Source organism: Acomys russatus, chromosome 3 (genome assembly GCF_903995435.1).
Source record: "Acomys russatus chromosome 3, mAcoRus1.1, whole genome shotgun sequence".
NCBI classification, from domain to species: domain Eukaryota; kingdom Metazoa; phylum Chordata; class Mammalia; order Rodentia; family Muridae; genus Acomys; species Acomys russatus.
Window position 1 is genome coordinate 6456554 of NC_067139.1, and position 15794 is coordinate 6472347.

General features: G+C 44.4%; 1 protein-coding gene across 7 annotated transcripts in view; it reads left to right on the forward strand.

Annotated features, from left to right (window-relative positions):
- Elmo1 (engulfment and cell motility 1) overlaps window positions 1-15794 on the forward strand; it is a 510606-nt gene that overhangs the window by 193364 nt on the left and 301448 nt on the right. For all 7 annotated transcript variants that reach the window (XM_051168294.1, XM_051168265.1, XM_051168256.1 and 4 more), the window contains 5 exons: window positions 148-299; window positions 2797-2875; window positions 6708-6758; window positions 7928-8050; window positions 10025-10156. In XM_051168294.1, the coding sequence (XP_051024251.1) occupies window positions 148-299; window positions 2797-2875; window positions 6708-6758; window positions 7928-8050; window positions 10025-10156 (537 nt within the window). The remainder of the gene's footprint in view (window positions 1-147; window positions 300-2796; window positions 2876-6707; window positions 6759-7927; window positions 8051-10024; window positions 10157-15794) is intronic.

Here is a 15794-nt window from a genome sequence, read left to right on the forward strand (position 1 = left end):
TTTCTTGCTCTTTTGCGGTATGTTGCATTCTCGCTGCCTTTGTTTTCACTGCGTTCTCAGCTTGCTTTGTTTGCTCTCTTCTTTCCCTCTTTGTTGGGCTTGCCATCCATGCGTGAGGAGTCATTTGTGCCCTAATTGTGTTTGCAGATAGCGAGCTTTGTGAACAAGTCCGCCATAGACATCTCAATCCTGCAGCGGTCCTTGGCCATTTTGGAGTCAATGGTTCTCAACAGCCATGACCTCTACCAGAAGGTAGCACAGGAGATCACCATTGGCCAACTCATTCCTCATCTTCAAGGGTAAGCATGCTAGGCACTCTTGTGCGTGCCTTGATTCTGGAAAACAGCCACTGTGGTGGCCTGGGAAGCACTATAGTGGTTCAGCTTCAAGTACAGAACGTCGTGATTTACTCTAATTGGTCATAACCCTGAAATGGCACAGTGACTCTCCCTTCTCCATGTCCCCGGTGGCATACACCTATCCCCCAGTGCCTAGGCAATAGACTGCGTTCAGTGTTGGGAAATTTTGGAAGACACTGGTTGAGTTTTACTTTTTTATAAGACATACTAGGATACTTTCTCCTCTTAGGTTCTCAACAGAGTCTGTATTACCCATAATATTACCTATACTATTTTCTGTGGTACTATGAATATTTTACTACTATTTTGCCATTTTAAGTAAGGATTTTCTAGATGTTTTAAAATATGTTTTTATGAATCTTTTGGGAATTTCATACAATGTATTTTTGGTTATATTATTCTCTTCTTCCAACTCCACCGACATCTTTCCTTGGCTACCCACCCTACTTTATGCTAGCTCTCTCTCTCTCTCTCTCTCCTCTCGCTCCTCTCTCTCCTCGTCTCTCATCTCCCCTCTCTCTCCTCTCTCCTCTCTCTCTCTCTCTCTCTCTCTCTCTCTCTCTCTCTCTCTCTCTCTCTCTCTGTGTGTGTGTGTGTGTGTGTGTGTGTGTGTTTGAGTCCAGATCTACTTTCCTCTTCTTCTCACAATCCTTTCTACTTTCCTGAATTTTATAGTTATGTCGTTATATATTGAAATCTAATGTTTTGGATCTAGGATCCATACATGAGAGAGAACCTGTGGCATTTGTCCTCTTGAGTCTGGCTTACCTTAGCTAGGATTTTTGAAAGGCAGGCATCTTCCATCATCAATCTGCGGGTTTGATGAACCAAATAACGAATGAATAGAAGACATGCATATTTTCCTTAAGAACCTGACGTGGGAATTAGACAAATGCTCTCAGACTCTGCCATCTTTGGGGGGGTCTCCCCATTTTTCTGCTCCTAGGCAAACTAGAAGGGTGCTTCTGATGCTAACACTGAGAGAGACTCTGTTATGGAAGTGCTTGTTCTGTTTAAATGTTGAGACACTGTGAGCTAACTCACATAAGAAGGAGTTGGTTAGAAGGACATGAGGATGCCTTCGAGAGGCCAGAAACAGTTTAAGGAGATGCATTTTAGCAAACACTTTGACTGGCATCAAGGTGACCTGATTCGGTTCCCAATGACTCCCACCTCCGTTCTCTCAGGTCACATTTGCTTATCCTTAATAACAAACCTGATTGACCTATGTAGAGTGGAGGTCTAGGAGGATTGGTCGATGGGAATAGCAGGGCTAATCCAGCAGTTCTCAGAACACTGAAGACGTTGGCTTATGATTATAGTATAAAGTACAAAAGTACATTCAATGTTTCATTCATTTGGAGGTAGTGGGGTGGGCAGAATTTAGATTTGAAATCAGAGAAACTGTGGGCTTTGGCCTCAGTGACTTAGCTCCTGCTCCGGAAGGCTGCGCTTCCTCTGTGCCTTCAGTTCAAATCACACGGGGTTCGCTATCTCTGAATGTGAGCGCTGTTGACATCAGTACCTGAACTTTTATCACAAATGTTCATTTACACTACATTTCATACATGCACATGCACGCATGAACACATGAACAAGTACACACACACACACACACACACACACACACACACACACATGAGCCTATAGTTCACCAAGTACTGTGCTAAGGATGAAGGCACAGTGTGTAGCTCTATCTTCTGTACAGTAACCCTAGGAAACAGTATCTTCCCTAAGTGTAGCTGTGAGGCCCTGGGCTGCTGCCTTGAGCCCCTGTTTACTGTTTACCCCTCCGCTTTCCTCAGAACTTTGCTTACTTTGCAATTTCTGTCCACTTTCCAGTGAAGAGCAAAATGTGAAGCAAAAGTTCCAACACTTATTATTGTTACAGTGTTTCTGTTTGCCAACAGCTTTTAGAATATGTAAAGTTGCTATGGGAACAAAGCTGTTTTCTTTTTGATAAGCCCAGGAATGCCGAGACATCTACAACTGCCCCCACACACATATCAGGCATTGAACTGAAAAAATCTCACACGCGCGCGCGCGCACACACACACACACACACACACACACACACACACACACACACTCCCCGTGTTATCTAGGTACTTGCTTTTAATTCAGATAAAGAAGAGAAAGTTAGCCAACTGGCCTCATGTATTTCTGGGTGATCGCCTTTGATCAACTAGTGTAATTGCAACTGTGCATCTACTCTGTCCAACCCAGGGATTGTGAGAATGCATTACTATGTTACCAGTGCCATCTGCGGCATCTAGGTCTCGCCTTTCTCATCTGTGCAAAGACTTCTGTGTTTATGTGTGATTCTGAGCCTTGCCACGGGGCTAGCCGTTTCTGATTTCCTGTGTTTATGTGTGATTCTGAGCCTTACCATGGGGCTAGCCTCTTCTGATTTCCTGTGTTGTTTGGGTCCTTCTAGGACAGACCAAGAAATCCAGACTTACACCATTGCTGTGATCAATGCACTTTTCCTGAAGGCCCCCGATGACAGGAGGCAGGTAAGTCGGAGGTCTCTAGTCCCAAGACTGTGATCAGGATGAAGTTAGGAGCTCTCCTTGCAGAGATAACATCTTACACTCTGGCAGCTCTATCTATAGCTGGGTACCACAGAACAGCCAGGCCTTGAAGGCTGCCTGGGGCGGGAAGGAGAAAGTTGATGAAGAAATCACTTAATAAGCCAATCTAACTAGCAATATAATTCATCAGACTAACTCAGTCTTTGAAATAAATTAGCCATGAGTTATGCAGTTTCTTATGGAAAGTTAATGTTGACTCTATTAGCCATCGAATTTAAGATTTGCTCATCAGAACAGCAGTAGCGTTATAGTTTTTGAATTAAAACTATCTGAGTGAGTTAGGAGAGTGAACCCTGAAGCTCAAGATTGAAGTTTATGATGACCTGTTTTGGCATGCTCAGAGCAGGCCTGTGGTATGTGAGTCACACTGACTGCTTACTTGGATTTCTGTAGACTGTATCACAGATGAGGGTGTACACCTTTATCTAGACTTGAGCTTAGATGTCAAATAGCATTTGAACTGGTCTATATTTGCTATTGGAATTTTTACTAGCAAAATTTTCATATTAAATGAAAGCATATTATTTCTATTTTACAAATGAGGAAACTGTGGCTCCATGGAAGTAAAGAACCTGGCCAGGTCACCATAATGGTGACAGCTAGAGCTGGTCTGCTACACTACATTTCCCAGAAGCCACTGGGAGATGAGGGCCACTTTCTCACTCCAATTAGATTAAAATATTACCTAAGTATTTGTACCTTGAATTTTATAGAATACCCTCTTTTAAAAATATTGATGATTAAGTCTGAGACATTGGATCAATTCTCCTACTATTGAATAATTTACCTTCTCCTCTTTCCTGCTCTGGGCCAGACATGCTCATAGCACTCCACTGTCAGGATTTTATTATTTATCTAAGTATATGAAATGACTTTGCAGTGACTGAGCTTTAATGTTCCCCTTGGGGTAGTGGTTGTGCTGTCCCTTCCCCTTGGGGTGTCCTTTTCCTGCTGCACAGATGAAGGAAGTATGTATTTTGATTTTGTCGGGAAGACACTGATGCTCAGCGGGCAGATGGATCTTTTCCTTTGCTACTGTTTTCAGGGAAGACGTGTTGAGAAGATGTCTTCCAATTTTCTCTACAAATACTTAATGGTTTTTTAAGCATTATTTCAAAGTGACTTTTAGTTAACAAATTCAAAAAAGACGAATTTCAAATGAAGAAGGTTGAAAGGGTCTTTCTTTGGGTTTCCAGGCAGACCCTTGCAGTCCTCGCTGCTCAGACACCTTCATGGCTCTGTTCTTCCTTTATTCTGTGTACATTTCTTCCACGTGCATTTTACCACAAAGTGAGCCATACCATGTGCATTAATTTTGTTTACAAACCTATTCTGAAAACCAACAGAGATGCATGGCCGTGTTCCGATGTCGGTACACCAGGACTCCGTGTTTGTGCCATTGAAGGCTAAGCTCCCTGTGAACTCTCACGGGTATCCAAATAATTCACTAATATTAGGCATATATCCGTAAGGAAGACAAAGATTTGTTTGTGTTCTCTCTAATCTAGCTCCTCTTCTTAAGGAGAATTTTATAAAATATGTTTGATCTTTTTGTTAAACTCTTTTTGTCTGCTCTGTGCTAGACATCATCCCTCGGGCTTGGAAGGCAAAGGATGTGGCGTCCTCTGTGTCTTGAGGAGCCCGATCAGAAAATACTATAAACAAATAATTAATAGTTATTAGATGATGACATTGTCGTGTTCCTTCTCACTCACCTTTCAATTGTATAGACCAGTGAGCTGCATTTTCTTTTCCTGTTTTTGTTGGTCTGATTATCGAACAGCACTTTGAAAATAATTTTATAACGTAAAAAAAAAAAAAAAAATAGTGAAAAGCACTGTGGTATCCTTTGGTCCTTCTGTTTGTTATCTGGCCCAAGAGAAGAAATATGAAACAGAAGAAGCCAGTAACGGCCCTCCTGCTTTTTCCGGTGTGGAAGGGCTCGTGATCTGGCTTGTCATTTGGCTTGCTTTTGGAGGTGTCCTTGGCTAGCACTCTTGGCTTTAAGAGCTCAGAAGAGGACCTCATTCTGGATTTGGACTTTAATGTCACTGTGCCACTTAGGGTCTCCTGACAGAATGCCCACCCTTCTAGTGCAAGAGGGTCTGCCCGTGTCTAACAGAGCGCTCTGAATTTCCATCCCCTCTTCTCTCCTGCTCGCTCTCCTTTCTGTGGTGGCGATGGCGCTCTTAGGCTGATGTAGAGAGCAATGTTGACATCCTTGATTGTCCTCTCACTGTAAGTCACCCGCATTTCCTTTGTCAGCCTAGACACATGGTCCCCGCCCTCCCATCCCGCTTTCGCCTCCTTGCCTGTTTGCCCCATGTTAGCTTCTCTCTCCATGCTCTTGATTCGCTCAGCTTTCTGCAAGTTTTCTTTAATCTCAGTAGAATTTATAGTTTTGCTTTGTAGCAGTAGTTTAGTGCCTTCTCTACTTAGTGAGAACTGCAATGCCAGAAATACTCCCCAGCAACCACAATAAAGAGAATATTTTGGTGTCTTCCTGTATATAAGCAGTATTTTCATATCAAGGCTGTTTTGATTGATTTCCCCTTAGCACCTGCTGGTCAGTACTCAGAAGGACGGTCTATGAGTCAGCCCTCTTCCAGTTTCCTTCCTGTGTCTGTGATGAGTACCATCACCAAAAGTATCTTGCGGAGGAAAGGGTTTATTCCTGTTTATAAGTTACAGTCCATTGTTGAGGGAAACCAGGGCAGGAACCATGGGGAAGTTCTCCTCACTGGCTTGCTTCCAAGCTCGTCATCAGCTAGTGCCCAGCGCCTCCTACCTTCCTCAGATAGCAATCAAGAAACCGTACCTCCCCTGCCCACCCCCCCCCACCCCCCCCCCCCTGCCGCCACACATGCCCAAAGGTAAATCTGGTTGCAGCAGTTATCCAGCTAAGGTTCCCTTTTCCTACGTGTGCCACAACTGAGCATTTAACTAAACCATCCCCAATCCTCCATACCATTGGAGATGCCACAGCATGAAGTACAGAAAAGAGGCTGGGCCAAGCTAAGGGAGTGTCAACTCCAGGGCCCTCAGCTGCCTTCCATAATCCTGACTCAACCAGGTGTGGTGGCACATGACTTTGATCCCAGTACTCGGGAGGCAGAGGCAGGCAGATCACTGTGGGTTCGAGGCCAACCTGGTCTACAAAGCCAGTCCAGGACAACCAGGGCTACAAGAGGAGCCTTGTCTCGAAAAACTAGATAGATAGATAGATAGATAGATAGATAGATAGATAGATAAATAGATAGATAGACAGACAGACAGACAGATAATCCTGACTCAGCTCACATGCATAGACAGCCTCCTCGGAGTCTAGGGCCCGTCTCCTCATTCTTATTTTGCACATAGTAAGTGAACTGGCTTTTAGCAGACTAAACATTTGACTTTTCCCCCTTTTTCTTGCTTTGTCTGCTTATTGTATGGTAGTTTCTTCATAAGTAAATGTATAAAGTTAGCAGAGGTGATGAGAAGAGATGTGGAAGACATAGAGACACAGGACCAGTTTGGGGTATTTGAGGTTTTAATTCCTTTCTAACAAGAACAGAAATTAAAAGGGAAAAAAATTCTACTTTGCTTTTGGACCTGGATTTTTATAATCCAAGTGGACTGTACAAAAACTGATTTGAACTGGCTATTTCCCAAGAAATACTGCTGATATACAGTTAAGCCACACACTCCAGCATGGAGTCATTGCTGGCCATATGCAACTGAAGCCTATGGTGGGCGTGTTTTTCTTTCACAGGAGATGGCTAATATTTTGGCTCAGAAGCAGCTGCGCTACATCATTTTAACAGTGAGTACCTGTGTGCTGAAGCCACTATGTTGGGGAGAAATGGCCTAGTGTTGCGGTGGGTTGTTCTGTGATTCGACACTGGAGTGTGCAGAGTAGGCCTAGTCCAGGAGGGGAGGGTGTGTTTTAAGATTGGCACAAACAGTGCTCTGCTGCAGCGGCTGGCCCTGTGGCTGGAGGACAGTCTTCACCTGCTGGGGGAAGTCAAGGAGAACATACCCAGCGCCATGCACCACAGGCACCTTGGCTTAGTTTTGCAGGCAAAGAAAATCAGGAACTTCTTGGCTCAAGAAAAAAAAAATCCACGAATATGAGCTTGTCGTATTTTGATGAGGAAGCTAGTTGGAAGGGTCTTCGAGAAGGATCTGGAACGTCAGCGGAAAAGAAGCTTGCAGCGTCACCTGGCGAATGTTTAGAGATGAGCCAAACAGAATAGGTTCCTTACCAGTTATGGGAAGCAAGCCAGTCTAATGTTTACCAAACCAGCAAACAACAACCCAGCCTGATGTTGTGATGTTGTTCAGCAAGCCACACACACACACACACACACACACACACACACACACACACACACACTTTCACATGCACACACACATGCACACTCATGTTTGAAATATAAGTTTTACCATTATTTAGGTATGGAGAAAAGAACAGGTCAAAAGGCCGTTGCCACTGAAAAGAAAGCTTGGGACTTAAAATTCACCAAAGGGGTGGTGTGCCCTACAAGAAGGAGTGTGACACAGCATGGGAGTCACGTAAGAAGGAGGACACAGGAAATAAGAGAGCCATAGGAAGACGTGGGCCAGAGCCTGTGCTATGGTTTCCTAGGGAACGGGTGCTTCGGAGAACACACTCCAGCAAGGTGGCTACTCTGGCTCAGGATTGGCTAGCTTCATGATTCCAGCAGGCTATGGTGTTTATGGGTTGTGTCTAGTCTCGGGGTCCCTGGCTCCGGGATGTTTGGGACACAAGGACTGTAGACATATGGCTCCTAGTTTGCATACGAAAGTAGTTCTCCTGTGTTGTCTGGGCCTAGGGCCTGGGTGTGGGTTCTTCAGGGTGAGGAAGGTCTGACATGTCAGGGCCTCAGATCATGCCGTGAGTTAACTTTGTGATCTGAATCCTTTCTTTAATAACTTTTAAAAAATGTGATTTGTCAACCGTGTCTCTAGCACGTCATCCGAGCACAGCGGGCCATCAACAACGAGATGGCACACCAGCTGTATGTTCTGCAAGTGCTGACCTTTAACCTTCTGGAAGACAGGATGATGACCAAGATGGACCCCCAGGACCAGGTGGGTGGATGATCCCCAGAAATGTAAGCAGAGACACACAGTGTCGTCAAATGACTCTCCTTGAACTACCCTAAAATCAGGATCTTTATAGGGTGTAATAATTGTCATCTCAGAACTTGGGTAAATGGCTTTAAAGTTTAGGTGAGCCCAGGATCAGAGAACAAGATGAGTGAGTTCTCCCAGGAGGCCCCAAACACATCCATATTTTTCCTTTATAGTTAAGAGCTTGAGGTTAAATCCCCTGGGCTCTCAACCATAATACACTGAGCGGAGTCAAATTCCCAGACAACCGTGGACAAGGAAGGTTACGTGTGGCATCAGTTCCACAAGTGGGGAATGGTTTCCATTCTCCAACAACTGAGAGCAAAGACAGGACCTCTTTTCCCCGGTGAACCCTCATTTCTGGGCTGCTGTTTTAGTTGGCTAGATGCTTCCTCTAACTCTCTGCTGCCTCTCTCGCTGTTTAAAACATTCTATTTCCACCCAGAAGGCTTTGGGGGAGCCTTCCTGTCGGAGGGTAGAGTGAGAGGGAACAGCTGGGAGCCCAGCCTCCGCTATGCACATTTTCAACTCAAACAGAGCTGCAGCTTTGGGAAGGAAAACATTCACTACTGGCACGTGACGGCCCGATGCACTGCAGATGCTGCGCTGCACATGTGGCGTGTGTGGCCGTGGCGGCTCTCCATTCATGGGGAGAGGCCATGTGATTAACAGCGGTGGGGAAGTGTAAATGGCTATGCCCTATGTTTTGTCACCAGCCCAAGTATGGTCACCCCAGGGAGACAAGACAGTTATCATGCCACTTGGAGTAAGGGAGATGGGTGCTCCCAATACAGACCAACACTCTTTGTGTGTAAACTTTTGCTCTTGTTTATTAAAAAACAAAAAACACACAACCTAATTTATCACTTTAACCACCAACTCCATTCACAGTGCTGTAGATCTCACTGCTTTCATCCCGAGGCCTCTCTATGTTGCCAACCTGAATTTCTGTGCCCACTAAACCATATTTGCTTTCCTCCTCATTTCTCCCTTCCCTTCTGGCTCCTTCTACATCATCTCCCTGCATTCTGCTTCTATTAATTTGACTATTCTAGAAAGGCCCATTAAGTAGGAGGAGGGGGGAAAGTATTTGTCACTTTGTATCTGGTCTATTCTACTCAGCACATTTAATTTTTATCATTTTTTTTATATTTTAGATTATAATATAATTAATTACATTATTACCCCCACATTAGCATGTCTACTGGTGCCATCGTTGTCCCAGTGTTCTTTAGGCAGCCATGTTGGTGACACTTTATATGTGCAGTCCCCTGACATTCCTAGGAGACACAGTCTTGCTGCCTATTTGTAAGGTTCTTCCTAATGGTGACGTTGGAAACTGCTCCTATCTAAGGCTGCACAATGATCCTCCGTCTGTCTGAGCCACACTCGCCCTTGGGTGAGTCAGTCATCCTCTCTGCCCTTGGGCGAGTCAGTCATCCTCTCTGCCCTTAGGATCTCCCTTTTATTTTTGTCCTGTGCTAGTTTCCCTGAAGTCAAGCCCCGGTGGAGAGAGAGATCCTCTGTAGCTCAAACAGTCCTCAAGAACCTTGTGTTCCTCTTAAGTGCTTCAAGCAGGACATCACACACACACACACACACACACACACACACACACACTCGCCGACTTAGCCTCCGCTAATCACAGCCCTTCCATTGTATTGGGGGCTTCATACATTACTGCCCTGGATAATGCTTATCAATACTCCAATGACTTGGCTGAAGGATGACTGTAGATCACTGCCAAGCCTAAGCAGCAGAGAGAGGAGTTGACAGAATTCTGACTTAGGACATGGCTTGTCTTTTCTCTCTTCTGCCTTGCCTGAATGCAATGATTCATGTAGACTCCGGGGAGTGGGGGAGTCTTATGTCACATCGCACAGTGTGAATGCAGCTTTTTTTTTTTCCTCTTTGCCTTTTTTCTTCCTTCAGGCTCAAAGAGACATCATATTTGAACTTCGAAGAATCGCCTTTGATGCGGAGTCAGAACCTAGCAACAGCAGTGGCAGCATGGAGAAACGCAAGTCCATGTACACGCGGGATTATAAGAAACTTGGCTTCATTGTAAGTACTCCCTCCCCAGTAAGCGATCTCCTCCCACCCGCCCCATCTGACCTCAGCCACATCGAACGTGTGGTCCTCTTGTGCTTTACAGAATAGTTTCCACATTTCCAGATGTTGAGCTGGTTTAAGTAGGATCACATGAAAAGCTCTTCTGGCTGCGGCAAAATGGAATAAGTTGCACAAGTGTGACTAATACTTTGCTTGTTTATCCAGTTCTGATTAAGTGTAATGGAAAGTAGTTAGCCTGGAACGGACCGAGCCTCCCTGAGATCCTTTGAGAGGCTCTGTGGTTCTCCTGAGGAGAATGAATGATGACAGTTCTAGGAGGCATCTTATTATTGGTCTGGTGACTGGATTACTCATTCGTGTTGATTTCATATATGTAAAGAAATCTGGAGGTCTCCTGGAATTGAGTCATGATGAGATTTATATATAGGATGTTTTTTTTTTTTAAAGCCTTATTTAGCAACAAATGTGAGTGGGTTGTTTCTTACATACACAGAGAGAGAGAGAGAGAGAGAGACAGACAGACAGACAGACAGACAGACATTTAGCAACAAATGTGAGTGGGTTATTTCTTACATACACACACACACACACAGAAAGAGAAGAGAGAGAGAGAGAGAGAGAGAGAGAGAGAGAGAGAGAGACAGACAGACAGACAGACAGACAGACAGACACATACACACACACACACACACAGAGACAGACAGACAGACAGACAGACAGACAGACAGACAGACTTACTTGACAAATCAGAGCACAACCTGTCCTGGATCTAACGTGCTGTACTGTTTGTTGCCTGCATTCTGCTCTTACTCATGGCATCACCGGTTTGGGAGCGACCTTTAGCTAACTTGAAATTTTGCAGTTGTAAATTTAGGTTTCCATTTTAACCCCCATCATAAATGACACAAATAAGATTTTTGGCTTTAGTGGCTAGAAATTGCCAGAAAACAGCTTTCCCTTGGTGCTGGTGGGGGATCTCAAGTAGGGTTTTGATTATGCCAAATTGCTTTCAATAAGTATGCAGTAGTTAGCTTTTTATCTTGAATGAGCCAAAGTGCCCAGTTTTCAACTTTTTAATAATGTCTCTTTAATTAAAAAGGTCCAAGTTCTTGATTTTTATAGTGTTACTGTCTTTCCGAATAAGAGTATTTATTGCTACCACGTTCAGCTTTGCAACATGCTTAACAATATTTTCTGGAAGTGTTCATTCCCCCATCTCGTCTTTGGTCTTGACAGATGAATTGAGCTGACTGGTGAGACTTTGCTGTGTCTTGGTATCTAAGACGTCACCTTGTGTCGGTCCTTTCTGCGAGATGGAAGGTGGACAGCATCCGCCTCCCATTTCACCTCCACTGCTTCCAAGCTTTCCTTCTGTGTTGAAAGAGTAAGGCAGATATCTAGTTTGCTTGGAAGTGGTGCGGAATCATGTGGTCCTTTTTTTACCCACAAGTCATCTAAATTGCCATGTGGAACCCAGCCTGGCACTATTCGGCATTGACTTCTCTTGAATGAGGCACAGCACATGAACTAAGCACTCTCTCTGTGTACTGTTGATCTGCCCAAGGCCTTGGCAGACCCAAAATGCAGCATGGAGGCCAGAGGAAAGAGGAAAGCGAGGATGCTGGGTTTCTCTGAAAGTGAGGGGATGGGAGACATGGGGAATCATCCTTAGTGTTTCCAGCCCATGTGCTTACATCATGAGCCAAGGATGTGTGATCGATCTCCCTCAGTGTTTGTGTAATCTGTCCTAGCATTATTGGTAAATCCTGACCCACTTCTGACTTCAGGTGTAGGAGGTTCTTGACCTTCTGTCTTGGAGTGTTTTGTTTCCCAATTATGCAATGAGCAAGGATGGATAGAGCTTTTTCATTGAAGGTCAATTTTATGTGATTCTAAGGACTTTCAAATTTATGTGGCACTTTCCCTGAGGACTCAAAAGTTATTTTAAGGGGGACGCAGGGGGGACGGGAAACGTTCGCTGGAGAATAGCCCAAGGGAAACACTGGTGTCCTCGATTTTGTTCCACAGTTCTTTAATTTTCATTTTAAAAACTCCCCTAGCAGCTTCTCCCTAGGCCTCAGCCATGGTCTTGCATCAGAGAATTGAAAAATTGGAAAGACTGTTGAGTAATGATCTATGCTGAAAATGAGCCAGCAATCTTGACAAGATGATGTTTCATAGACCACGAGGCCTAGCTGTGGACGCGCGGGCTCCTTCTGCCACCTAGTGGGCATTCTGCAGAAGCGCTTCCGACCTGCGCTCCATTCTTCTGCCACTTAGTGGGCGTCCTGCAGAAGCGCCTCGGACCCGTGTTCTATTCTTTCTCTGCTTCCCAAACAGACCAATCTGCCTGTCAAACTCGAAAGCTGAGTGAGAAGTTTGGATAATATTTGGATCTCTTTGAGTAAAAATTGAATTTATAAAAGGAATTTAATTTCTCACTTTGTTTCTCCCAAGTGGACTTCTCAGGAATCAATAAGTTGATAGGTTCTTAGAGCCATGCAGGCCATTACGTCAGCGTGTTTTCCTGCATCTGAGCCATGGGCTGTGATGCCTGTCTTTGAACATGTGTGTGATCGGGCCACTTAGCTGCAAACTGGGCACAACTTTTTGTTTCAAGGTTACTCAAAGCTCTGGCAAGACTGTCTATTGCTCCAACAGAGAGCTAAGCCATACTAGAGCTGTCTTTATTTTGGGAAGCACATCTCTTGGAAACTAGTCAGGGGTTTGAGTTTTCCCGGTATATTAATCAAGGGAATAGTATAGGCCGTGTGCATGCGTGCGTGTGTGTGAATTTATTGTCATCTTTAAAACTATAGCCAAGTCATATCTAAGAAGCTGAGAGCCTGACAGTTTACTTAGTCCTAGAGGCTAGTGTCTTAACAGTCTAATAGTGTAGTTGTCTTTCGCTGGAGCGGTGATAGCCAACAGTCATTAATTTTACAGGCTGAGGTACCAGTCTAGCCCCAGAAGACTGACAGGATCCGGGAGAGCCCGCTGGCCCCACATCCATGATGAAAGCTATTGAAAATCCTTGTTCTGCTGTCAGGCAAGCCACCAGCAGAAAAGTACCTGGGCAAATCAGCCCAGCCCCAGGGAGGAGGCAGCCCAGCCAAAGGCTCAGCCTTTTCATCTGGGCCCCTACCAGACAGTGCTGCCCACAGGGAGGGGGCGTTGTCCCCACAGCAGGCAAGGACACCGGGACAGGTATGCCAGTGGTTCTCACGTGTGGCAAGTTGACATTAAAACCAACAGTGATAACAGGATAGAAGGAGCTGCTGCTCCAACAAGGCTGAAAGGACAGTTTCTAAAAAAAAAAAAAAAAAAAAAAAAGGATGACAATTTGATGGAAGAAGTAGACAGACTTCTGACTCCTTAGCCCAGCACCCCAAAGAAAAGGGTTTTCCTAATAAAGTAACCCCGGAACACACGTACACATACAAACACACATGCACACACACGCATATATGTGCGCACATGCATAGATAAACACACACAAACACACACACACTAACACGAGGTCTCACTATATAGTCTCAAGTTCCAGGATCTTGATTTAAAGTTCCTCCATGGCTTGCATGGTTTGTGCTGCAGTGAAGGAGCCAGGAGGCCATCTGTAGAATGCCCAGCTGGGCACAAGCTGTTCCTCACTGCCAGCAAGGACTGTACGTGGTGATGGTGGCGCCCTGGGCCAGGGCTGGGCCAGTTCATTTCTCTCTTGATGTTGAAGTTGTGGGTTTGTAAACTGAGAATTTGCTGCGGTCAGTCTTTGGGGGAAGCGTTAGTAGCTGTCATTAGTGTTTCTTCCTGCTTTCTTCTCAGCCAGAGCAGATGATAAAATTGATTAAAACTTTTTTTCTAGTGCCTCCCCATTTCATTTACCTTGACTAAGGAACTAAACTAAATAATTGAAATTAAAAAATCTGGTTTTCATCCTCTGTAATTTGCTTTTATGTGAGAAATTTTAGACATTTTCTTTAACTCTTTTTTTCAGAATAATCATTTAACAAAAGAATAAAATAAGGTAGAAAAATAATAAGGGATAGGAAATAGATTTCTTCAGAATTAAGATCCGTGTTCGGATTCAGGAGAATCTCGTCTTCTTAAGTGACAGGAAGCAAGTATGCAGTTGCAAATATGATTACACATAAGTCCAGGTGCAGTGCCTGCTGTCATCTTGATAAATCTTCCTGAGAGTAGATGGCAGGGAATGGCATGGACTCTGTTTATTTGTACTTCCTCCCCACACTGCAGAAGGCTGCGTTTCTGCTTTTTAAAATGCCTTTCGATGTAACTGTTACAGGACTGCCACGTCAAGATTAAGCATGGGGTCTGCATTCAGGCTGCTCAGACTGTTTCTCACTCTCCCACTTAGACGGAGTGACTAGTGCAAACTGGTTCCCCTTTCTCTCTTTAAGTCTTCCAATAGGGTACTTCGGTAGAGCTCAATGGTAGAGCATTTTTGATCGGAGTGTTTAAATGCCTTGGGCTCAATCCCCCCAATCTTCTAATTAGTAAATACATAAATAAAAATAAGGAGGGCATAATGACTATCTCTATCAATAAGTTATATATACTGAAATATCAGATACTTAGTGAACTGTTCAGAGCATTGGGTTGTCATGGAAACAGTGTGTGCATCTAGATGTTTTTATTAGGAGGTTTTGAAAGCTACTAATGCTGCTGTAGAAATGGTGCCCAGTGACTCGTGATACTGTGAAAGATGGTGGCAGGAAAGTGTGCAACCTGTAGGTTGTCCTGGGGTTAGGGAGAGATTGCACTATTCCGTTGGTAAACTGTTGGTCTGTTGTATGGCTGATATTTAGGTTACATAGAAAGAAAAAAGCAGAGCTAGCTTTGAGAGCGAGGGAAAGATTATAAAGACTTTTACATTATAAAGGGGGTTAAATACATAGTCAATCATTGTTACTCATGGATCCCATGCTTGAAAATTCTCCTATTTGTCCAAATTTACTTGTAACTGCAACATGAACATTCAAGGTACATTTCAGTGTCATATTTGGACGTACACAAATGCCACCAAGCCACTTAACTCATGTCTTGATGGAACACCGCAGGCACTGAACAGACTCCTGTGTCAGCCCTCACTCTGCAGGCCAGCTTTCTGCAGCTGATCTCAGCTTGCACTCTCTCATTTCCGTCTTGAATGTGTCTGTTTGAAATGGCACAACACTGAAGTTTTGGCTGGGGTTCCTCAGTAGAAGGAGACTGTGATGTGCCATAGGAAGAAAATGCAGGATGTATGTTTGAGGCAAGTTTCATGTATGGGTTTCAGTGCACTTGGCTACATGCTGATGAAACGAATGAACCATAGGGTGTCTTTAAATAGAAATGCACTTAAGCTTGGCTATATAGGACTGTGTAGTTGCAACAATAACAAGAATTTGTGGCCAGAAACTCACATGAATCTAGTCCTGTGCTGCCCCAAGGAGCCATGCAGTTGTGAATTTAGAGACGGTGAGATTGCTTAGTGGAGCAAAGCATAGGAACCTGCACACCTGAGTGGGAGCCTCTGGACCCACAAGGAGAGGAGTGGCTCACTCGCAGGTTGTTCTAAGACCTTTATATGTGTGCTGCCGCACACACATGTACATGCACAGGCAAGTAT